Genomic DNA, 25,388 nt, shown 5'->3' on the forward strand with positions numbered 1-25,388 from the left:
TTACGCACAAACTATGCACCTATCTGGCACCGAAACTAACATTGTCTCCAAATAGACCGAAGCAAGATTCCATATGACATACGTCATCTAGGAGTTCCATTATGTGCGTCCAAATTGATTTATTGACATATGGTACGTTGCATGATACTGTGCAACTATCTTGCATCAAGATTAGCACTATATACGAACAGACCAAATCGAGCCTCCACTTGAGCCTCTTCAACTTCGAGTACCATCAGGTGTGTCTAAAATGGTTTCTTAGCCTATGGTGCATTAGGCGTAAACCGTGCACATATCTTCTACCAAAACTAACACTATATCTAAACGAACCGAAGCAAGATTCCATATGATACAAATCATCAAGGAGTTATATCAGGTGCGTCCTAATTAATTTCTAAGCATGTCGTATGTTCCATGGAAACCATGCATCTATCTTGCATCAAGATTAGCACTATCTCCAAACAGACCGAACCGAGCTTCCACTTGATCCCCTTCACCTTGGAGTACCAACAAGTGCGTCCAAAATGGTTTCTTAGACTATGGTGCATTAGGTGCAAATTGTGCACCTATCTTGCACCAAAACTAATACTATCTCTAAGCACACCAAAGCGAGATTCCATATGACACACGTCATCAAGGAGTTCTATTGGGTGTGTCCAAATCAGTTTCTAAGCAAATGGTATGTTCCATGCAGACCGTGCATCTATCTTGCATCAAGATTAGCACTATCTCCAAATAGACCAAACCGAGCTTTCACTTGAGCCTTTTACCTAGGAGTACCATCGGGTGCGTCCAAAATGGTTTCTTAGCCTATGCTGCATTATGTGCAAACCTTGCACCTATTTTGCTCCGAAAGTAACACTGTCTCCAAACAGACCAAAGCAAGATTTTGTATGACACACATCATGTGCGTCTAGATTGATTTCCAAGCTTTTGGTATGTTCCATGCAAACTGTGCACCTATCTTTCATCAAAATTAGCACTATCTCCAAACAGACCGAACTGAGCATCCACTTGAGCCCCTTCACCTAGGTGTACCAACATGTGCGTTCAAAATGGTTTCTTAGACTACGGTGCATTAGGTGCAAACTGTGCACATATCTTGCACCGAAACTAACAATGTCTCCAAATGGACCGAAACGAGATTCCATATGACACACGTCGTCAAGGAGTTCCATCGGGTGCATCCAAATTGATTTCCATACATATGGTATGTTCCATGCAAAGCATGCACCTACCTTGCATAAGGATTAGCACTATCTCCAAACTGACCGAACCGAGCTTCCACTTGAGCCTCTTCACCCAAGAGTACCAAATAGTGCGTCCAAAATGGTATCTTAGACTATAGTGCATTAGGCGCAAACTGTGCACCTATCTTGCACTAAAACTTACAATGTCTACAAACGGACCGAAGCAAGATTCCATATGACACACGTCATCTAGGAGTTCCATTGGGTGCGTCCAAATTAATTTCTAAGCATATGGTATGTTCCTTGCAAATCATGCACCTATCTTGCATCAAGATTAGCACTATCTCTAAACAGATCAAACAGAGCTTCCACTTGAGCCTCTTCAATAAAGTACCAACAGGTGCTTCCAAAATGGTTTCTTAGACTATGGTGCATTAGGCGCAAACCATGCACATATCTTGCACCGAAACTAACACTGCTTCTAAATAGACCAAAGCGAGATTCCATATGACACACGTCATCTAGGAGTTCCATCGGGTGCATCGAAATTGATTTCCAAGCATATGGTGCATCAAGATTAGCACTATCTACAAACAGACCGAACCGAGCTTCCACTTGAGCCTCTTTATTTAGGAGTACAAACAGGTGCGTCAAAATGGTTTCTTAGACTATGGTGCATTACGCACAAACTATGCACTTATCTTGCACCGAAACTAACATTGTCTCTAAACAGACCGAAGCAAGATTCCATATGACACACGTCATCTAGGAGTTCCATTATGTGCGTCCAAATTGATTTCTTAACATATGGTACGTTGCATGCAAACTATGCAACTATCTTGCATCAAGATTAGCACTATATACGAACAGACCAAATCGAGCCTCCACTTGAGCCTCTTCAACTACAAGTACCGTCGGGTGCGTCTAAAATGGTTTCTTAGCCTTTGGTGCATTAGGCGTAAACCGTGCACATATCTTCTACCAAAACTAACACTATCTCTAAACGAACCGAAGCAAGATTCCATATGATACAAATCATCAAGGAGTTATATCAGGTACGTCCTAATTGATTTCTAAGCATATCGTATGTTCCATGCAAACCATGCATCTATCTTGCATCAAGATTGGCACTATCTCCAAACAGACCTTACCGAGCATCCACTTGAGCCCCTTCACCTAGGAGTATCAACAAGTGCGTCCAAAATGGTTTCTTAGACTATGGTGCATTAGGTGCAAACTGTGCAGTCTTGCACCGAAACTAACAATGTCTCCAAATGGACCGAATCGTGATTCCAAATGACACACGTCATCAAGGAGTTCCATCGGGTACATCCAAATTGATTTCCAAGCATATGGTATGTTCCATGCAAATCGTGCACCTATCTTCCATCAAGACTAGCACTATCTCTAAACAGACCGAACCGAGCCTCCACTTGAGCCTCTTCACCTAGGAGTACCAACAGGTGCTTCCAAAATGGTTTCTTAGACTTTGGTGCATTAGGCGCAAACCGTGCACATATCTTGCACCGAAACTAATACTATCTCTACGCACACCAAAGCGAGATTCCATAAGACACACGTCATCAAGGAGTTCTATCGGGTGTGTCCAAATCAATTTCTAAGCAAATGGTACGTTCCATGCAGACCGTGCATCTATCTTGCATCAAGATTAGCACTATCTCCAAATAGACCAAACCAAGCTTTCACTTGAGCCTTTTACCTAGGAGTAGCATCAGGTGCGTCCAAAATGGTTTCTTAGCCTATGTTGCATTATGTGCAAACCTTGCACCTATCTTGCTCCGAAACTAACACTGTCTCCAAATAGACCAAAGCAAGATTTTGTATGACACACGTCATCAAGGAGTTCCATCGGGTGCATCCAAATTGATTTCCAAGCATATGGTATGTTCCATGCAAATCGTGCACCTATCTTTCATCAAGATTAGCACTATCTCTAAACAGACCGAACCGAGCATCCACTTGATCCCCTTCACCTAGGAGTACCAACAAGTGCGTCCAAAATGGTTTCTTAGACTATGGTGCATTAGGTGCAAACTGTGCACCTATCTTGCACCGAAACTAACAATGTCTCCAAATGGACCGAAACGAGATTCCATACGTCATAGGAGTTCCATCGGGTGCATCCAAATTGATTTCCATGCATATGGTATGTTCCATGCAAAGCTTGCACCTACCTTGCAAAAGGATTAGCACTGTCTCCAAACTGACCGAACCAAGCTTCCACTTGAGCCTCTTCACCCAAGAGTACCAAATAGTGCGTCCAAAATGGTTTCTTAGACTATAGTGCATTAGGCGCAAACTGTGCACCTATCTTGCACTAAAACTTACAATGTCTACAAACGGACCGAAGCAAGATTCCATATGACACACGTCATCTTGGAGTTCCATTAGGTGCGTCCAAATTGATTTCTAAGCATATGGTATGTTCCTTGCAAATCATGCACCTATCTTGCATCAAGATTTGCACTATCTCCAAACAGATCAAATGGAGCTTCCACTTCAGCCTCTTCACTAAAGTACCAACAGGTGCTTCCAAAATGGTTTCTTAGACAATGGTGCATTAGGCGCAAACCATGCACATATCTTGCACCGAAACTAACACTGCTTCTAAATAGACCAAAGCGAGATTCCATATGACACACGTCATCTAGGAGTTCCATCGGGTGCATCGAAATTGATTTCCAAGCATATGGTATGTTTCATGCAAACCGTGCACCTATCTTGCATCAAGATTAGAACTATCTCCAAACAGAAGGAACCGAGCTTCCACTTGAGCCTCTTTATCTAGGAGTGCAAAGAGGTGCGTCAAAATGGTTTCGCATTACGCACAAACTATGCACCTATCTTGCACCGAAACTAACATTGTCTCAAAACAGACCGAAGCGAGATTCCATTATGTGCGTCCAAATTGATTTCTTAACATATGATACGTTGCATGCAAACTATGCAACTATCTTGCATCAAGATTAGCACTATATACGAACAGACCAAATCGAGCCTCCACTTGAGCCTCTTCAACTACGAGTACCATCGTGTGCTTCTAAAATGGTTTCTTAGCCTTTGGTGCATTAGGCGTAAACCGTGCACATATCTTCTACCAAAACTAACACTATCTCTAAACGAACCGAAGCAAGATTCCAAATGACACACGTCATCAAGGAGTTCCATCGGGTGCATCCAAATTTATTTCCAAACATATGGTATGTTCCATGCAAATCGTGCACCTATCTTCCATCAAGACTATCACTATCCCTAAACAGAACGAACCAAACCTCCACTTGAGCCTCTTCACCTAGGAGTACCAACAGGTGCTTCCAAAATGGTTTCTTAGATTTTGGTGCATTAGGCGCAAGCCGTGCACATATCTTGCACCGAAACTGATACTATCTCTAAGCACACCAAAGTGAGATTCCATATGACACACGTCATCAAGGAGTTCTATCGGGTGTGTCCAAATAAATTTCTAAGCAAATGGTACGTTCCATGTAGACGGTGCATCTATCTTGCATCAAGATTAGCACTATCTCCAAATAGACCAAACCGGGCTTTCACTTGAGCCTTTTACCTAGGAGTACCATCGGGTGCGTCCAAAATGGTTTCTTAGCCTATGCGGCATTATGTGCAAGCCTTGCACCTATCTTGCTCCGAAACTAACACTGTCTCCAAACAGACCAAAGCAAGATTTTGTATGACACACGTCATCTAGAAGTTCCATCATGTGCGTCTAGATTGATTTCCAAGCATTTGGTATGTTCCATGTAAACCGTGCACCTATCTTTCATCAAGATTAGCACTATCTCCAAACAAACCGAACCGAGCATCCACTTGAGCCCCTTCACCTAGGAGTACCAACAAGTGCGTCCAAAATGGTTTCTTAGACTATGGTGCATTAGGTGCAAACTGTGCACCTATCTTGCACCGAAACTAACAATGTCTCCAAATGGACCGAAACGAGATTCCATATGACACACGTCGTCAAGGAGTTCCATCGGGTGCATCCAAATTGATTTCCATGCATATGGTATGTTCCATGCAAAGCATGCACCTACCTTGCATAAGGATTAGCACTATCTCAAACTGACCGAACCAAGCTTCCACTTGAGCCTCTTCACCCAAGAGTACCAAATAGTTCGTCCAAAATGGTTTCTTAGACTATAGTGCATTAGGCGCAAACTGTGCTCCTATCTTGCACTAAAACGTACAATGTCTACAAATAGACCAAAGCAAGATTCCATATGACACACGTCATCTAGGAGTTCCATTGGGTGCGTCCAAATTGATTTCTAAGCATATGGTATGTTCCTTGCAAATCATGCACCTATCTTGCATCAAGATTAGCACTATCTCCAAACAGATCCAACGGAGCTTCCACTTGAGCCTCTTCACTAAGGTACCAACAGATGCTTCCAAAATGGTTTCTTAGACTATGGTGCATTAGTCGGAAACCATGCACATATCTTGCACCGAAACTAACACAGCATCTAAATAGACCAAAGCGAGATTCCATATGACACACATCATCGAGGAGATCGATCGGGTGCATCCAAATTGATTTCCATGCTATGGTATGTTCCATGCAAACCGTGCACCTATCTTGCATCAAGATTAGCACTATCTCCAAACAGACCGAACCGAGCTTCCACTTGAGCCTCTTCATCTATGAGTACAAACAGGTGCGTCAAAAATGGTTTCTTAGTCTATGGTGCATTAGGCACAAACTATGCACCTATCTTGCACCGAAACTAACATTGTCTCCAAATAGACCGAAGCGAGATTCCATATGACACACGTCATCTAGGAGTTCTATTGGGTGCGTCCAAATTGATTTCTTAACATATTGTACATTGCATGCAAACTGTGCAACTATCTTGCATCAAGATTAGCACTATATATGAACAGACCAAATCGAGCCTCCACTTGAGCCTCTTCAACTACGAGTACCATCGGGTGCGTCTAAAATGGTTTCTTAGCCTATGTTGCATTAGGCGTAAACCGTGCACATATCTTCTACCAAAACTAACACTCTCTCTAAACGAACCGAAGCAAGATTCCATATGACACACATCATCAAGGAGTTATATCAGGTGCATCCTAATTGATTTCTGAGCATATCGTATATTCAATGCAAACCATGCATCTATCTTGCATCAAGATTAGCACTATCTCCAATAGACCAAACTGAGCTTTCACTTGAGCCCCTTGACCTAGGAGTACCATCGGGTGCGTCCATAATGGTTTCTGATCCTATGGTGCATTAGGTGCAAACTGTGCACCTATCTTGCACCGAAACTAACACTGTCTGTAAACGGACCGAAGCGAGATTCCATATGACATATGTCATCTAGCAGTTCCATCTGGTGCGTCCAAATTGATTTCTGAGCATATGGTATGTTCCATACAAATCATGCACCTATCTTGCATCAAGATTAGCACTATCTCTAAACAGACCGAACCAAGCCTCCACTTGAGCCTCTTCACCTAGGAGTACCAACAGGTGCTTCCAAAATGGTTTCTTAGACTTTGGTGCATTAGGCGCAAACCGTGCACATATTTTGCACCGAAACTAATACTGTCTCTAAGCACACCAAAGCGATATTCCATATGACACACGTCATCAAGGAGTTCTATCGGGTATGTCCAAATTAATTTCTAAGCATATGGTACGTTCCATGCAGACCATGCATCTATCTTGCATCAAGATTAGCACTATCTCCAAATAGACCAAACCGAGCTTTCACTTGAGCCCTTTACCTATGAGTACCATCGGGTGCGTCCAAAATGGTTTCTTAGCCTATGCTGCATTATGTGCAAACCTTGCACCTATCTTGCACCGAAACTAACATTGTTTCCAAACAGACCAAAGCAAGATTTTGTATGACACACGTCATCTAGGAGTTCCATCATGTGCGTCCAGATCGATTTCCAAGCATTTCGTATGTTCCATGCAAACCGTGCACCTATCTTGCATAAAGATTAGCACTATCTCCAAACAGTCCGAACCGAGCATCCACTTGAGCCCCTTCACCTAGGAGTACCAACAAGTGCGTCCAAAATAGTTTCTTAGACTATGGTGCATTAAGTTCAAACTGTCCACCTATCTTGCATCGAAAATAACAATATCTCCAAATGGATCGAAGCGAGATTCCATATAACACACGTCATCAAGGAGTTCCATCGGGTGCATCCAAATTGATTTCCAACCATATGGTATGTTCCATGCAAACCATGTGCCTACCTTGCATAAGAATTAGCACTATCTCCAAACTGACCGAACCAAGCTTCCACTTGAGCCTCTTCACCCAGTAGCACTAAATAGTGCGTCCAAAATGGTTTCTTAGACTATGGTGCATTAGGCGCAAACTATGCACCTATCTTGCACCGAAACTAACAATGTTTATAAACAGACCAAAGCAAGATTCCATATGACACACGTCATCAAGGAGTTCCATCGGGTGCATCCAAATTGATATCCAAGCATATGGTATGTTTCATGCAAACCGTGCACCTATCTTGCATCAAAATTAGAACTATCTCCAAACAGACCGAACCGAGCTTCCACTTGAGCCTCTTCATCTAGGAGTACAAACATGTGTGTCAAAAATGGTTTCTTAGACTATGGTGTATTAGGCACAAACTATGCTCCTATCTTGCACGGAAACTAACATTGTCTCCAAACAGACCGAACCGAGATTCCATATGACACACGTCATCTAGGAGTTCCATTGGGTGCGTCCAAACTAATTTCTTAACATACGGTACGTTGGATGCAAACTGTGCAACTATCTTGCAGCAAGATTAGCACTATATCCGAACAGACCAAATCGAGCCTCCACTTGAGCCTCTTCAACTACGAGTACCATCGTGTGCGTCTAAAATGGTTTCTTAGCCTATGGTGCATTAGGCGTAAACCGTGCACATATCTTCTACCAAAACTAACACTATCTCTAAATGAACCGAAGCAAGATTCCATATGATACACATCATCAAGGAGTTATATCAGGTGTGTCCTAATTGATTTTTGAGCATATCGTATGTTCCATGCAAACTGTGCATCTATCTTGCATCAAGATTAGCACTATCTCTAAACAGGTGCTTCCAAAATGGTTTCTTATACTTTGGTGCATTAGGCGCAAACTATGCACATATCTTGCACCAAAACTAATACTGCCTCTAAGCACACAAAAGCGAGATTCCATATGACACACGTCATCAAGGAGTTCTATCGGGTGTGTCCAAATTAATTTCTAAGCAAATGGTACGCTCCATGCAGACTGGGCATCTATCTTGCATCAAGATTAGCACTATCTCCAAATAGATCAAACTGAGCTTTCACTTGAGCCTTTTACCTAGAAGTAGGGTGCATCCAAAAGGGTTTCTTAGCCTATGTTGCATTATGTGCAAAACCTTGCACCTATCTTGCACCGAAACTAACACTATCTCCAAATAGACCAAAGCAAGATTTTGTATGACACACGTCATCTAGGGTTCCATCAATTGCATCCAGATTGATTTCCAAGCATTTGGTATGTTCCATGCAAACCGTGCACCTATCTTGCATCAATATTAGCACTATCTCCAAACAGACCTGTCAGTGTTTTCCCCCGGGGGGTCACACCATTGAGTATATTTGTATGCGTGCTCCCTTTTCCAGATGGTGATGCAAAAAGACACAAAGATTTATCCTGGTTCGGGCAAGAGAAGGCCCTACGTCCAGCGGGGGGGGGGAGAGTTTGTATTATTTTGCACCTAAGTGCTTGTACAGGGGTGAATACAAACGTGGTATGGATGGAGTATGAGTGAATTCGCTCTACTGCGTATGGCTTGTGTGTTCGGTGATGTTGTATCCCGTCCCCTGTATCCGCTCCCGGGCCTCCCCTTTTATAGTTCCAAGGAGAGACCTAGGGTACATGTATAGGCGCCAGAGCAGGGGTCGAAAGAGGTATGGCACGCTGACCTACTTGAGGCCTCCGCACCGGCGTGGTTTCGAGCCGTCTTGTCCCGGTAGCTTGATGATGATTACGCGTGCCCCGGTATCCCGCTCTACGCGCCGTCCTGGGCCTGTTTATCTATTGCATGCTTGTACGTCGCGGCAGCATCTGCGTAGGAGTGGTTGAGGTGCTGTCACTCGACGCTCGACCCTTCCTTGGGAAGGAAACATGTCTACTCGAGGGTCAGGTACCGTATAACGCCTGGCTAGCTAGAGTGCTGACCTTGGGCGTCTCGAGGGGGGTTTTGATTAGACATCTCGACCCATTCCCTGCAACCTGCCGTGCTCTGGCTTACTTGGTGGGGAAGGCTGCAAAAAGAATGATGAGACGGATGCATGTTCCCTATCATGCTTCCCGTGACTGGCGAGTTAGGTGAGAACGCGACAGGCGCATTAAATGCCCTGGTTCCCGTGCCCGTGTCAGGCGGCAGACGGCGTCCTTGCGCTCGACGCCTTCTGATTCGCTCGAGCCTGTTTCCGTGTTCGACGGTAGCTGGTGTTCGAGCCCTGATCGATTCGCAGGACGCTCTTTCCGTGTTCGAGACTATGACCGTCGAGGGCCGTACGCGTGACTAGGTAGAGCGTCGAGTCGGAGGCCTCGACTTGCGTACGAGCACTCTCGTTATGCACATTAGTTGGGGTACCCCTTGCTGATATCCTCGATAGTAGCCCCCGAGTCTCCATTTGAGCGCTGGCGCTCGAGTGGAGGAAATATTTTGTGGTCGAGTTTCCGTGGGGGCGCGCGAGTGACCCCGCGGGGGTAGCCCCCAAGCCCTTGAAGGAGTTTTTGACTCCTTCGAGGGTTATATCGCCTAATTCACAGAAACGCTCTTGACACCTGTCGTGGAAGGCTCTGATTGGCTTGTTTTGCGTGGAGGTCTCGACGTACTCTCGATAGAGCGAGTGTCATCCACCCTAGATTGAGCTCCTAGCGGGTGATCCAAGTGAGAACCTGTGCCCCTTTCGAGGGGTCAGCTGTAGCTCGAAGGCGTTCCCATAAAGCGGGGTCGACGTGGTCGGGGATGCTGGTCTCGTTCGATAGAGTCCAGTGGCACGATGCCTCCCTTCGAGGGGATTCCTCTCGACCGTCTGAACCCCACCTTGGATATCCCCACCGAGTTCTCGAGGCGGGGCTCGATTTTCGACCACTCGCCGGGAATCCCTGACTCTAGTGCTCGAGATCGGCTGTCGAACCCTTTTGGCGGGTCAGCCTGCGACCTCTCGAGACTTTTATGGGTACGTACCTTGGCTTACAAGGGAAGGAAAAGGACCGCGACGGTTCACCTTTTTTCTCGTTGGGCGCGTCTTTTCAAGCGAGAGCCGTCGCGACACTGTATCGGCGCAGAATTCATAGCTTCCCATCTGTGAGGAGGAAGAAGACCGTTAGGCGGCGCATTTATGGGCGAGTTACCGTGTTTATCGGATCTGTCCATTGGTGGGTTGCCGTCAATAAATATCCCGTGGCCTTGCTACGCTTCTCCCTTCCACCTTCTGCCTCCATTCTTGCCTCAGCTCCCTTGCCCCCTTACGCGCGCGGACCCTTGTTCACCAGTGAAGTCGCCTCTCTCCCACTTGAAGATGCCTGTGAGGCTCATCGCCGCTGACGACTGGTGCTCGTCGTCGATGATGGAGCGCCGGTTATTGGAGCTCGAGAGGGAGGGGCTCTTACGCCCTCGTACGTCGTCGTCGCGGCCGGAGTGGATCACGCCGGCGGCGGACCATCGGGAGCCCAGACCGCCCACAGGCTATGTGGTCTCATTCACTAAATTCCACCGCCACGGCCTGGGCGCTCCTCCGAGTCGCTTCATGCGGGCGCTCTGCCATCACTACAGGGTGGAGCAACAGCACTTCTCCCCAAACGCCATCACCGTCGCGGCGGTCTTTGCCGCGGTGTGTGAGGGCTATTTGGGGATGATGCCCCACTGGGATTTGTGGCTCCACCTGTACCGGGGCGAGCTTTTCAATGCTCCCACCGGGACTACTGGTGTGAGGAAACCCGTGCGGGCCGGGTGCCTCAATTTGGTGCTGAAGACAGGCAAAACGGAGAGGCCACGCGAGTACATCTCGGTGGGATTGTCATCGAACCATGCCGGATGGGACTCCCAGTGGTTCTACCTGTGGAACGATGATGGCCTCCTTCCTGCCTACACCGGCCGCTTGATCTCGAAGCTCCTGGACAACTGGACGTACGGCGTCGTCCAAGTTCACCAGTCGCGACTCGACCCCCTCCTCGACGCCTTGAAGAAATTATGCATGGAAGGCCTGACCGTAGCTCTCATCCTCTCGGTCATCCATCATCGGAGGGTTCTCCCGTTGATGTCTCGGCCGCTGAGGATGGACGAGATGGGTCCCGGCGTTTCGTCCCGGGATCTCGAGGCGTGCCGAATGTCCAACGAGGCTCCGGCGGACAATGAGGTCGCGGCCCGGGTCAGGGCGGTTGTCGCTGGTGACTTCAAGGTGGAGCATGTGAACGGCTTCCCTATGAGGCCCGACGTGGGGTCAATTGACCTGGTAAGCCTCGACGACCCCGATTCTTGATTCTCTTCGATCTTTCTTAAGCCTCGTCCTCGCTCTCGTAGGGACCGATCGACGTCCGATCCTCGCGGCCTCTAGTAAAGGAGGACGAGGTCGATCGTAACAAGCGGCGCCAGTCTGCTGAAAAGCAGAAGTTCACAAAGGACTCGGAAAAGAAAAAGGAGAAGAAGAAGAATCTCGATCACCAAGCGTTAGAGGCGCGTTGAGCAAAGTCCAGGCAAAGGGGGGAGCCTGAAGAAGAATCCCCCAATGAGGATGAGGGTGATGATGGTGGTGACGATGGTGACGATTAGGAGGGAATGGTGTCCTGTCTCGACCGGATCCTTGAGGGTCCGCCCTGTGCCGACGCCGATGCCCCGTGGACGGGAGCACCAAAAGAGGGACCAGGCGGGTCTCTTGAGAGGCAGCAGAGGGAGTCGTCCCCTCGCCACTCCCGTACCGATATCCCTCCCGCGCCGGCTCAAAGTCGGTCCGTCCCGCGCCCCCAACCTCCCCCTGCACCAAAGGTGGGCGACCGGGCCAAGCCCCAGGCAACGGGGCCGTTGACCCATGGCCGTGCCGTGGCCTCCGGCAAAGGGGAAACAAGACGCAGGAGCTCCAGCCCTGGCGCTCGTCAGGCGGGAGACGCCGAGCTGAGACCTGTGCCCGCTCGTGAGGGGCCTGGAGCCTCAACGCGAGGCGATTCGAGGCCCGCCAGTCGAGGTACCGACAGGCGGGCCGTCCTCCCTATGGGGTAAGGTCTTCGACACTATGATTCTCATCTTCCTATGTCTTTATGTTTTATCGTGTAATGGCTTCTTTCGTGCCCGTTCAGGTTGAAGCGGACGCTCAAGCAGGCCCAGCCCTCGTTGGCCAAAAGGCTTAAAGTAGGAGCGGCCTCCAAAGGTTCAGGTTAGCGGCTCATTCCCGTCGTTATGGGACTTGTGTTGTTCTTACATCGATCATCGTGACGACTGACCTTTGCTTTTGTGTGTTTTACAGGCTCCTCCGACCCTCGACCGCCGACCGGTGCCGAGAGCGCCCCGCCCCGTCCCTTTGTGGGTGAATCTGCCCCATCATCGCCAAAGCGGGTCGAGGCACCTCCCCCCCAAGGGCAGGAGGGAGCCGCCGAGCCTTCCCGATCTGGGGTCAAGGGGGATCCTATCACTATAAGTGATGGGTCTGGTGGCGACGGGTCCTCAAAGGACGCTCGTCCTATGGACGAGGAGGCCCAGACCTCTCTTGCCGCGAAGCGGACGCCCTGGCCTGCCGGGCTTCGCTCTGTCGAGGAGCAGAGGAAGAAGGAGGAGGAGGAGCGCGAGTAGGAGACGCGGCGGCTGCCGCAGGAGGAGCAGCAGCTGCAGCAGAAAGAAGGAGAGGAAGGGCATCTGCCAGCAGGTCCCCAGCTCGAGGAGCTGCAGGAGCTCCAGGAGCAGCAGCAGCTGAGGGGCTAGCAATTGGAGGAACTGCTGGAGCCTCCCTCTCACAGTCCGCCCCAACCAGTGCCACCAGCGTCGCAAGAGCCTGGAAACCAGGAGGAGGGTCTGCCAGTTTTTGGTCCTCCAACCTCGGCGTGGCTCCGTCCAGGGCCCCCCGCCTCGATCCCAGCAGAGTCGGGGCGGGCGGACGGCGTGGTCACGCTCGCTTGTATGATGCGCACCCCCGTTGACCCCCGATCCGAGATCAGGTGTACGATCTATGGCATGGATGGAATCACTCCGGGATTCCTTCGAGAGTGTCGGTCGTGGGAGGACCGCATTCCCGCTGAGGAGGACAAGGCTGGAACGTCAAGTGGTGGTGGAGGCAGCGATACCGGGACCTAGAAGATGGTGGACGACGACGGGCGGTTCCCCTCCCTCATCGACTTGTTCTTGCGCCACGGGGGGTCGCTCGAGACCGTCGAGGAGCTCATTCGAGGTGTCAAGGCGCGCACCGACCTGGAGATGGAGAACTGGTGCCCCGACCGGATCCGCATCCGGGCTTCCACCGATCCGTCTAAACCCAACATCTTCCTAGACGACCGAAAGGAGGTCGAAAAGTGGGAGCACGTCGAGGAGCTTCGCCTCTAGATGAAGCATACGGTGGGGCTCCTGTCCGACGTTGTTAACAACGGGCTCGGACCGGCCTACTTTGTAAGTATTTTTCAGCTTTAATCCGTATAGCACGTTTGGTTTTGTGTCCTAACTGCTCAATCGCTGGCTCGCAGGACCTGAAAGAAACTTCTCGCATTAAATTGAGCTTCATCCACGCCACGAGAGGCAGCTGGGAACAACTCCCTCTCCTCAAGGACAAACTCCTGGAGTCGCAGGAGAAACTCCTCAAGGCCTATAAGCAGCTTTTGGCGCTCGAGGAGGAGAAGAAGGAGAGGGAGGCCGCCCTTGTTGAGGCTCGGGAGGCCTCGAGGAAGGCAGTGGAGGAGGCCACGCTGTTGAGGGAGCGGGCCATGATGGTCGAGGAAGTCGCGTCCAAGGCCCGGGAGGAGGCCTTGTCTTACAAGAACGCTATCGCTAACCTAGACGAGGAGAAGGGCCTTCTCAAAACTGAACTTGCCTCCGCCCGAGATACCTTTCAAAGAATGAAGGTGGAGTGCGTGAATGGCGAGATCGCTAGGAGCGCCGCGGAGGAGGCTAAAAAGAAGGCTATTGAGGATCTCAAGGCGGAGCGGGTTCGATCCCGCAGCCTCTCTAACGACGTCGATCGTCTGAAGAGAGCGCTGTTGGAAAAAGATGGGGCCATCGCGCAAGCCGGCAAGGCGATCGAGGATCTGCGCGTCGCCAACACCGAGCTGGTGCGCTCCCATAAGGAGATCGAGAGGGCCAACACCAACTTGGTTGGCGAGAACACGGTTATGGAGGAGAGCATTCGTGGTACGTTTCTACTATCGAGTTTCTTTTCTGAGGTGTGCTTGGCGTTAGCTAATTTCTTCGTGTTGGTCTTTGCAGGGCCTAAAGACGAGCTGCTGGCCACCCAAGTCGAGGCCCGCTCCACCAAGGCTCAGCTCGAGGGGGAGGTCGCTTTGAATGGTCGGCTACGGACCGCAATAAGCGACCTCTCGGCCTCCTGGGAGCTCGAGCCTGTTGACGAATCGAGGGAGGAGGCTCGAGGCAATGCGCTGGTCGATCAGCTGGGCTACCTGGGCGCAACGCTGAGGGATCGAGTGCGGGACGCTCTTCATGTCGGAGTGAAGCGGGCGATGGCGGTAGTCTGCTGAGGCTTTTCTTACAACATGGAGGTGGTGTCCCACGGCTTTGTCACCGACATCTCCAAGACTGATGCAGAGAATGAGGAGAGGCTCCACGCCTTGATCGACGACGCGGAGGTCCCTGGGGAACGGTTGGCTAAGCTGTTCGAGCCGGAAGTGCTTCCTCCCGAGACTAGCTCGGGTGCGGATGAGGGTGGTGAGGGCCGAGATTCAGACTGAGGCCTGTGAGCCTGCTCTAGGTGCCTAGGCTCCTTGTATAGTACTTTGTCGTTCTATCTTATGTAATATTGTGTTTTTAAGTGACTTATAAGATCTGTGAATGTTTGCCAGTCTTTCCGCTCGAGGCTCCTTTGTTTTCCCTTTGTGCCTATGTTTGTATTCCTCGTTTGGTCTTTTGTTTAAGGCGATCTCGATTGCCTCAAGGGTGAGGAAGCGAGTAGAGTTTCCGTAGCCCGGGGGCATAGGAGTTCTCAGGCTCGTTGTTTCTCGGCCCTTAAGGGGCTCGAGGTGCCTCTACTACTCGACCTTACGAGGTTTACTGATAGGAATGAAAGAATTATTTGGTTTTTTCGGCGCTTGGGGGTGGGGTCCCCCTGCTAGCCCCCAAGGGGGTATCGACTATGATGGGTCATAGTTGGTACTCCCTTCTAACGTCGAGGTTTCGGCCCGTGAAAAAGTAAATTACTCGCAGGAAATATCTTATTCATTCATGCATTCATTTATAAGGCCTTTGGTACAGAATGTACATGGGAACATAAACCTTTGAAATTCTAGGGGTAGAATCGACGTAGCTGTTCGATGTTCCACGCGTTGGTGAAGACCGCCCCCTTTTCATCCACGAGCTTGTATGTCCTTGGCTTCAGTACCTCGGCCACCACGTCTGGGCCCTCCCAAGGTGGAGTCAGCTTGTGGCGTCCTTGGTTGCTTTGCCACCGCCGTAGGACAAGGTCGCCCACGTTCAGGTCTCTCTTGCGCACGTGCTTGTCGTGGTAGTGTTGAAGCTTTTGTTGGTATCTGGCGGAGTTGAGGAGAGCCATGTCTCGAGCTTCCTCGAGTTGGTCGACCGTATTCTCTCGAGTCTCTTTATTTGATTGCTCGTTGTATGCTTTGAGTCGCGGGGATCCATACTCGAGGTCCGTCGGGAGCACAGCCTCAGAGCCGTAGACCATGAAGAATGGGGTGTATTTTGTGGCCCTGCTTGGCGTCGTCCTTAAGCTCCATAGGACCGAAGAAAGCTCCTCGACCCATTTCTTACCGAATTTCTTGAAGCGGTTGTAGATCCTTGGTTTGAGCCCCTGCAAAATCATGCCGTTGGCGCGCTCGACCTAGCCGTTGGTTCGAGAATGGGCCACTGCAGACCAGCTCACACGGATGTGATGCCGATCACAGAAGTCCAAGAACTTTTTGCCGGTGAACTGAGTGCCGTTGTCGGTGATGATGACGTTGGGAATCGCGAACCGGTGGATGATGTTGGTGAAGAAAAGGACGGCTTGCTCGGAGCTGATGTTTGTGATGGGTCGAGCCTCGATCCATTTGGAGAATTTGTCGATGGCAACCAACAAATGGGTGTACCCCCCCTGCTGCCTTCTGTAGGGGTCCTACTAAGTCAAGCCCCCATACCGCAAACGGCCACGTGATGGGGATCATTCGGAGAGCGTGGGCGGGCAGATGCGTCCGCTTGGTGTAGAATTGGCACCCATGACACGAGCGCACGAGCTCGATGGCGTCAGCTACGGCCGTTGGCCAGTAGAAGCCTTGTCGGAAAGCATTCCCTACGAGGGTCCGTGGAGCAGCATGGTGGCCACAAGCCCCCGAGTGTAGATCCTTGAGAAGTTTTCGGCCTTCCTCTATGGTGATGCAATGCTGCAAGACCCCTGTCGGGCTTCGTCGGTATAGCTCATTGCCTTCGCCGTAGATTACGTATGATTTGGCCCGTCGAGCGATACAGCGGGCCTCAGATCGATCTTCTGGCAACTAGCAACGAATTAGGCCGTCGAGGAACGGCGTGCGCTAGTCGAACGGTCGACTGGGCCGCTGTTCCATCTCCATTACTTCGGCTGCCGCTAGCAGCGTATCGATGGCGTCCGTTTGCTGGGTGGGGGTGGCTTCGACGCCAGCCCCTAAGCCCAAGTCGACGGATGGCTCGTGTAGATCTCTCGAGAACGCGTCAGGTGGGACCGTGCCTCGAGTCGACGCGATCTTAGCGAGTTCGTCGGCCGCCTCGTTGTAGCGTCGGGCGATTTGGACAAGCTCGAGGCCGTGGAACTTATCCTCGAGTCGACGGACCTCCTTGCAGTACAGATCCATTTTTGGGTCGTGGCAGTTCGAGGCCTTCATCACTTGGTCGATGACGAGCTAGGAGTCGCTTCGAACGTCGAGGCGTCGGAGTCCTAGCTCGATGGCGATCTTCAGACCGTTGACAAGGGCCTCGTACTCTGCGATGTTGTTGGATGCAGCAAAATGAATCGTGATGACATACCTCATATGAACGCCTAGGGGTGAGATGAATAGCAGGCCCGCCCCAGCTCCCGTCTTCATGAGAGACCCGTCGAAATACATCGTGCATAGCTCTGCCTGAACTTGAGCCAGGGGGAGCTGGGAGTCTGTCCATTCCGCGACGAAATCCACTAGGGCTTGTGACTTGATAGCTTTGCGGGGCCCATAAGTGAGGGTCTCACTCATGAGCTCGACCGACCACTTAGCGATTCTCCCCGTGGCCTCCTAACTCTTGATGATCTCGCCAAAGGGAAGGATGAGACCACCATGATAGGGTGGCCGAGGAAGTAATGTTGCAGCTTGCGTCGGGCGAGGATCACGGTGTAGATTAGCTTTTGGACCTGCGGATACCGTGCCTTGGTCTCCGAGAGCACCTCGCTGACAAAATAGACTGGCCTCTGGACCAGCAGCGCATGCCCCTCCTCTTGCCTCTCGACCACCACCGCCGCACTGATGACCTGAGTCGTCGCGGCAACGTACAGAAGCAGAGGTTCTGCGGGTTGAGGTGGGACCAGGACTGGTGCAGAGGTCAGCGCTTTCTTCAAGTTATCGAGGGCTTCCTCGGCCTCGGGGGTCCAAGAGAAATGCTCGGCTTTTTTTAAGAGCCGATATAGTGGCAGCGCCTTTTCTCCCAACCTCGAGATGAAATGACTCAGCGCCGCCAAACATCCCGTGACCTTTTGCACTCCCTTGACGTCTCGGATCGGCCCCATTCTCGTGATTGTCGAGATTTTCTTGGGGTTGGCCTTGATGCCGCGTTGGGAGACTATGTATCCCAGGAGCATGCCTCGGGGGACACCAAAGACACACTTCTCGGGATTGAGCTTGATCTTGTTGGCGCGTAAGCAACTGAAAGCGATTTCGAGGTCCTGAATCAGGTCTCCTCATTTTTTTGACTTGACGACGATGTCGTCGACATAGGCCTCTACCGTCAACCCTATATGTTTTCCGAACACATGGAGCATGCATCGCTGGTATGTAGCTCCCGCGTTTCGAAGCCCGAACGACATGGTTACATAGCAATACATCCAAAAAGGCGTGATGAACGAGGTCGCGAGCTGGTCGGACTCTTTCATTTTTATTTGGTGGTAACCAGAATAAGCATCAAGAAAAGAAAGGGTTTCGCATCCCGCAGTAGAATCAACGATTTGATCGATACGTGGTAAAGGAAAAGGAACTCCTTTCTGAAAGGTGGCCGCTGTGCCAAAGCAGACCGGTAGGTCGATTCGACCTACCGGTAACGCCTTCTTCCCAGGTACGACACCATGGAAGCCTCCGGCGCTTGGTTGGAGCTGTGCCCTGTTGATGCTGAGGAGGTCGAGGTTCTCGAGGTAGATGATGTTCAGGCTGCTGCCACCGTCCATCAGCACCTTTGAGAGTTTGGTGTTGACGATGATGGGGTCAACGACGAGCGGGTAGACGCCAGGGGCGACTACCTTGTCGGGGTGGTCGTCTCGGTCAAAGGTGATGGGGGTGCTCGACCAGCTGAGATACTGGGGCACTGCCATCCTGGCCGCAAAGACTTCACGACATTCCCTCTTGCGTTGCCTTGCAGTCAGCTGCGTCGAGCGCCCGCCATAGATCATGTAGCAGTCGTGGACGGCTGGGAAACCGTCGTCGTCATTGTCGTCCCCCTTGTCGCCGCTCTTTTCTTTCTTCAAGTCATCACGAGCGTCCTTCTTGAACCCCAGACCGTCGAAATGCTTTTTCAGCATACGGCAGTCCTCGAGCTTGTGGTTTGCCCCTCCCTTATGGTAAGGGCATGGCTCCTTTAGCATCTTGTCGAAGATGGCCCCCTCTGGTGGCCTCGAGGCCTTTTGTGCTCCATGACAGCGACGAGATCGTCATCGAGGTCCTCCCGCTGGAACGGCCATGTTTTCTTCTTCTTTTTGTTCTTCTTGGGTCCTCGACTGGGGCCCTCGCCATCATCGGCTGACGGCTTGCCTTTCTTCCCCTCGTAGCTGAAGAAGGCGCCGACTGCTTCTTCCCCTGCAGCATAGTTCGCCACTACGTCCATTAGCTTGTCGACGGTGTGAGGACGATTTCTCCCTAACTCCCGCACCAAATCTCGACTGGTGGTGCCTAAGACAAAGGCCAGGATGACGTCGTGGTCGGGGATGTGTGGCAGCTCGGTGCGCTGTTTCGAGAAGCGTCGAGCGTACTCTCGGAGAGTTTCTCCTGACTTCTGCTTGCATTTGCTGAGGTCCCACGAGTTGCCGGGCCGTATGTAGGTCCCTTTGAAATTACCCTCGAACACCCTGACCAAATCGACCCAATCGTAGATCTGGTTGGCCGGGAGCTCCTCGAGCCATCTGCGGGTGGTGTCGGAGAGGAAGAGTGGCAACTGTCGGATGATGGCTCGATCGTCCCCTCGAGCGCCACCCAGCTGACAGGATAGCCTAAAATCGGCCAGCCATACCTCTGGCTTGGTTTCGCCGTTGTATTTTGCAATGCTAGTCGGGAGTCGGAACGGGCTGGGCAGCGACGTGCTGCGGGTTGCCCTGCTGAACATCCGAGGTCCCGGTGGCTCAGGGGCCATTCGGTCCTCGTCGCTGTCATCGTGGTGGGCGCTGTAACCGCGCTCTTCTGCGTCCCCGTAACGACGGCGACGATTTTCCTCGATGTCGCGTCGTGCGTCGTGTCGTCGTTGGTCGTCGACGTGGAGGAGGAGCGTGGTCTTTTTCCCTCGATGGGGTGGCTGTTGATGGACTGACACCTCTTTCTTTCTGGGCTAGCTCGTCACACTTTTCTGTAGCTGCCCCTCGACGTCGGGAGGCCAAGCTTTCTACTTGTTGAACTGCCGCCACCTGGAGCAGAGTCTGCACCTCATCTCTGATGCGCCGTGCTTGGGAGTTCGAGGGCTCGGGCATATTACGCAGCAGCATTATCACCGCCACGACGTTCTGGCCTGCTCGAGGGAAACGGCTGACGGGCTGCTCGGGCTCTTCGTCTCCGACGATCTGCCTATGTACCTCTCGAGCCCGTCTGCGGACACTTCCGCCAGGTGGGTAAGGCAAGTCCTGCTCGAGGATCTGCTAAAGTAGAACAAGACGCTCGTGATCCTCATCAAGCTTTGCCTTGAGCTCTCGTAGCTGCGCAATTTGCGCGGCTCTGTCTTCCTATGGAGGCGGGTCGACCTGTCCGTCGTTCCCAGGCGTCCTGGGGTCTTCCTTCGCTGCAGGGACTCGACTGCCAGCAACGGCGTCTTGCGTCTCATTGGTAGTTCCTATCGCCCCGTCGATATGGAAGCACTCCCTAGTAGGGTCGTAGCTATCGGACTCAGAGCCGGAGTCCAGCTCGGCGGCGTAGAAGCATCCGTGTCCTTCCTCCAGCAGCCGCTGCCTGAGGGTGGTAATCGTGTACCGCCCAGGGCCTAGGCGGCGGAGGCCTCATACCTGCGAGAAGTCTGGCAGCTCGGTAGTCTGTGATCGTGCTCCATTGTCGCGTGGGAGGACCATTGGTCTCTCCATGTACGTCTGGGCGTTTGGACATATCGTCCTGGCGAGCGATGCCGCGACGTTGTCCAGCCCGAACGGCAGCACTCTTCTTGTGGCGAACAACCCGTGTGGAAGCAGCGTGGCGGTGGGGGAGAGCGCGCGGGGCGCGTCATCTCCTGTCGTCGTGCGATCCTCGTGGCATTGGGCCGTCATACCCACGGTTTCGGCGCGCGGGGCTGTCGGCTCCTGTGCCACCTCCTGCCTGGCACGAACTGTCGGTCGCGACGAGGCAGAAGGGCGACGGTGGTGTTGTCCATGCCTCTTCTTGGGCGGGGAGGCATGGTGGCGAGGACGTCTCGGGGCCCTCAACCGTGTTGGCGCAACACGGACTCCTCTCGGTCCTTTGATCGAGAGAAAGATCATGTCATAGTCGGAGCCAGTAGACATGAACTCGAGACTCCCAAACCAAATCACCGTGGAGCACGAAATCGGCGAAACGAGAGTGGCCATCTAGAAAGGAATGGGAAATTGGTGAAAAACACGCAGGACCCCTAGCTGGCGCGCCAACTGTCGGTGTTTTCCCCTAGGGGGTCACACCAACGAGTAAATTTGTATGCGTGCTCCCTTTTCTAGATGGTGATGCAAAAAGACACAAAGATTTATCCTGGTTTGGGCAAGAGAAGGCCCTACGTCCAGCGGGGGGGGGGGGGAGAGTTTGTATTATTTTGCACCCAAGTGCTTGTACAGGGGTGAATACAAGTGTGGTATGGGTGGAGTATGAGTGAATTCGCTCTACTGCGTATGGCTTGTGTGTTCGGTGATGTTGTATCCTGTCCCCTGTATCCACTCCCAGACCTCCCCTTTTATAGTTCCAAGGAGAGACCTAGGGTACATGTATAGGCGCCAGAGCAGGGGTCGATAGAGGTATGGCGCGCTGACCTACTCGAGGCCTCCGTACCGGCGTGGTTTCGAGCCGTCTTGTCCCGGTAGCTTGATGATGATTACGCGTGCCCCGGTATCCCGCTCTGCGCACCATCCTGGGCCTGTTTATCTGTTGCATGCTTGTACGTCGCGGCAGCATCTGCGTAGGAGTGGTTGAGGCGCTGTCACTCGACGCTTGACCCTTCCATGGGAAGGAAACATGTCTACTCGAGGGTCAGGTACCGTATAACGCCTGGCTAGCTAGAGCGCTGACCTTGGGCATCTCGAGGGGGGTTTTGATTAGACATCTCGACCCATTCCCTGCAACCTGCCGCGCTCTGGCTTCTTTGGTGGGGAAGGCTGCAAAAAGAATGACGAGATGGATGCGTGTTCCCTATCACGCTTCCCGTGACTGGCGGGTTAGGTGAGAACACGACAGGTGCATTAAATGCCCTGGTTCCCGTGCCCGCGTCAGGCGGCGGACGGCGTCCTTGCGCTCGATGCCTTCTGATTCGCTCGAGCCTGTTTTCGTGTTCGACGGTAGCTGGTGCTCGAGCCCTGATCGATTCGCAGGACGCTCTTTCCGTATTCGAGACTATGATCGTCGAGGACCGTACGCGTGACTAGGTAGAGCGTTGAGTAGGAGGCCTCGACTTGCGTACGGGCACTCTCGTTATGCACATCAGTTGGGGTACCCCTTATTGATATCCTCGACAAGACCGAACCGAGCTTCCACTTGAGCCCCTTCACCTAGGAGTACCAACAAGTGCGTCCAAAATAGTTTCTTAGACTATGGTGCATTAGGTACAAACTATGCACCTATCTTGCACCGAAACTAGCAATGTCTCCAAATGGACCAAAGCGAGATTCCATATGACACACGTAGTCAAGGAGTTCCATCGGGTGCATCCAAATTGATTTCCACGCATATGGTTTGTTCCATGCAAACCATGCACCTACCATGCATAAGGATTAGCACAATCTCCAAATTGACCGAACCAAGTTTCCACTTCAGCCACTTCACCTAGGAGTACCAAATAGTGCGTCCAAAATGGTTTCTTAGACTATGGTGCATTAGGCACAAACTGTGCACCTATCATGCACTAAAACTTACAATGTCTACAAACGGATAGAAGCAAGATTCCATATGACACACGTCATCTAGGAGTTCCATTGGGTGCGTCTAAATTGATTTCTAAGCAAATGGTATGTTCCTTGCACATCATGGAACTATCTTGCATCAAGATATGCCCTATATCTGAACAGACCAAATCGAGCCTCCACTTGAGCCTCTTCAACTACGAGTACCATCGGGTGCGTCTAAAATGGTTTCTTAGCCTATGGTGCATCAGGCGTAAACCGTGCACATATCTTCTACCAAAACTAACACTGTCTCTAAATGATCCGAAGGAAGATTCCATATGACACACTTCATCAAGGAGTTATATCACGTGTGTCCTAATTGATTTCTGAGCATATCGTATGTTCCATGCAAACCGTGCATCTATCTTGCATCAAGATTAGCACTATCTCCAAACAGACCAAACCTAGATTTCACATGAGCCCCTTGACCTAGGAGTACCATCGGGTGCGTCCAAAATGGTTTCTTATCCTATGGTGCATTAGGTGAAAACTGGTTACCTATCTTGCACCGAAACTAACACTATCTCTAAATAGACCAAATTGAGATTCCATACAACACATGTCATCTAGGAGTTCCATCTGGTGTGTCCAAATCGATTTATGAGCATATGGTATGTTCCATGCAAATCGTGCACCTATCTTTCATCAAGATTAGCACTATCTCTAAACAGACCAAACCAAGCCTCCACTTGAGTCTCTTCACCTAGGAGTACCAGTAGGTGTTTCCAAAATGGTTTCTTAAACTTTGGTGCATTAGGCGCAAACCGTGCACATATCTTGCACCAAAACTAATACTGTCTCTAAGCACACTAAAGCGAGATTCCATATGACACATGTCATCAAAGAGTTCTATTGGGTGTGTCCAAATTAATTTCTAAGCATATGGTACGTTCAATGCAGACCGTGTATCTATTTTGCATCAACATTAGCACTATCTCCAAATAGACGAAACCGAGCTTTCACTTGAGCCTTTTACCTAGGAGTACTATCGGGTGCGTCTGAAATGGTTTCTTAGCCTATGCTGCATTATGTGCAAACCTTACACCTATCTTGCACCAAAACTAACACTGTCTCCAAACAAACAGAAACAACATTTCGTATGACACACGTCATCTAGGAGTTCCATCAAGTGCGTCGAGATTGTTTTCCAAGCATTTAGTTGTTCCATGCAAACGGTGCACCTATCTTGCATCAAGATTAGCACTGTCTCCAAACAGACCAAACCGAGCATCCACTTGAGCACCTTCACCTAGGAGTACCAACATGTGCGTCCAAAATGGTTTCTTAGACTACGGTGCATTAGGTGCAAACTGTGCACCTATCTTGCATCAAGATTAGCACTATCTTGTCATATTCAAAACCGGGTGGTTGCTCAACATAAACTTCTTCATTGATATAGCCATTGAGAAATGCACTCTTTACATCCATTTGATATAACTTGATATTATGTGGACAAACATAGGCCAACAAGATCCTAATTGCTTCCAATCTTGCAACCGGGGCATATGTTTCACCAAAGTCAAGACCTTCAACTTGAGTATAGCCTTGTGCTACCAATCTTGCTTTGTTCCTTACAACTATCCCATCTTGATCTTGCTTGTTGCGGAAGACCCATCTAGTATCTATGATATTATGATCACTTGGCCTCCCAACTAATTGCCATACTTGATTTCTCTTGAAATTGTTAAGCTCTTCATGCATAGCATTAACCCAATCAACATCTCTCAATGCTTCATCAATCTTCTTTGGCTCAACGTGAGACACAAAGGAGAAATGCTCACAAAATAATGCTAATCTTGATCTAGTTTGCACTCCTCTTTGAATGTCACTAATGATATGATCCAATGGATGATCTCTTGCAATATTTGTTGGTTGGTGTATTTGCACTTGATTGCTTGCACTTGGTTGATCATGAGATGATGTACTAGCTTGTTGATCTTGCACTTGTGTACCACTTGTACTAGCTTGATTTTGATCATAAGAACCACTAGCTTGCACATTAGAGGTAGGAAGCACTTGATCTTTGTCATCTTCAACATCAATCACCTCTCTAGGCCTTAATCACCAATATCCATGTTCTTCATTGCATCGGCCAATTTAGTGCCTCTCACATCATCTAGATTCTCATCTTCCCCTTGAGAGCCATTGGTTTCATCAAACTCAACATCATGCACCTCTTCAAGAGTACCACTAGCCAAATTCCAAACTCTATAAGCTTTGCTAGTAGTAGAGTAACCAAGCAAGAAGCCTTCATCACATTTCTTTTCAAATTTGCTCCATCTAGTGCCTTTCTTCAATATGTAGCATTGGCAACCAAAAACCTGAAAGTATCCAATGTTGGGCTTTCTACCATTCAAGAGCTCATATGGTGTCTTCTCCATCATTGGGTGACAATAGAGTCGGTTGCTATAGTAGCAAGTCGTGTTGATTGCTTCGGCCCAAAAAGAATGACTCACATTGTATTCACTCAACATTGA

The 25,388-nt window shown here is 50.4% G+C and overlaps 1 protein-coding gene across 1 annotated transcript in view; it reads left to right on the plus strand.

The window, feature by feature from the left end:
* Positions 12,033-25,388, plus strand: part of LOC8063433 (translation initiation factor IF-2) — a 39,492-nt gene continuing 26,136 nt past the window's right edge. Inside the window, exons 1-4 of the mRNA XM_021453448.1 lie at positions 12,033-12,466; positions 12,548-12,624; positions 12,715-12,976; positions 18,666-18,741. Of these exons, the coding sequence (XP_021309123.1) occupies positions 12,033-12,466; positions 12,548-12,624; positions 12,715-12,976; positions 18,666-18,741 (849 nt within the window). The remainder of the gene's footprint in view (positions 12,467-12,547; positions 12,625-12,714; positions 12,977-18,665; positions 18,742-25,388) is intronic.

This window comes from Sorghum bicolor, chromosome 2, assembly GCF_000003195.3.
Source record: "Sorghum bicolor cultivar BTx623 chromosome 2, Sorghum_bicolor_NCBIv3, whole genome shotgun sequence".
NCBI classification, from domain to species: domain Eukaryota; kingdom Viridiplantae; phylum Streptophyta; class Magnoliopsida; order Poales; family Poaceae; genus Sorghum; species Sorghum bicolor.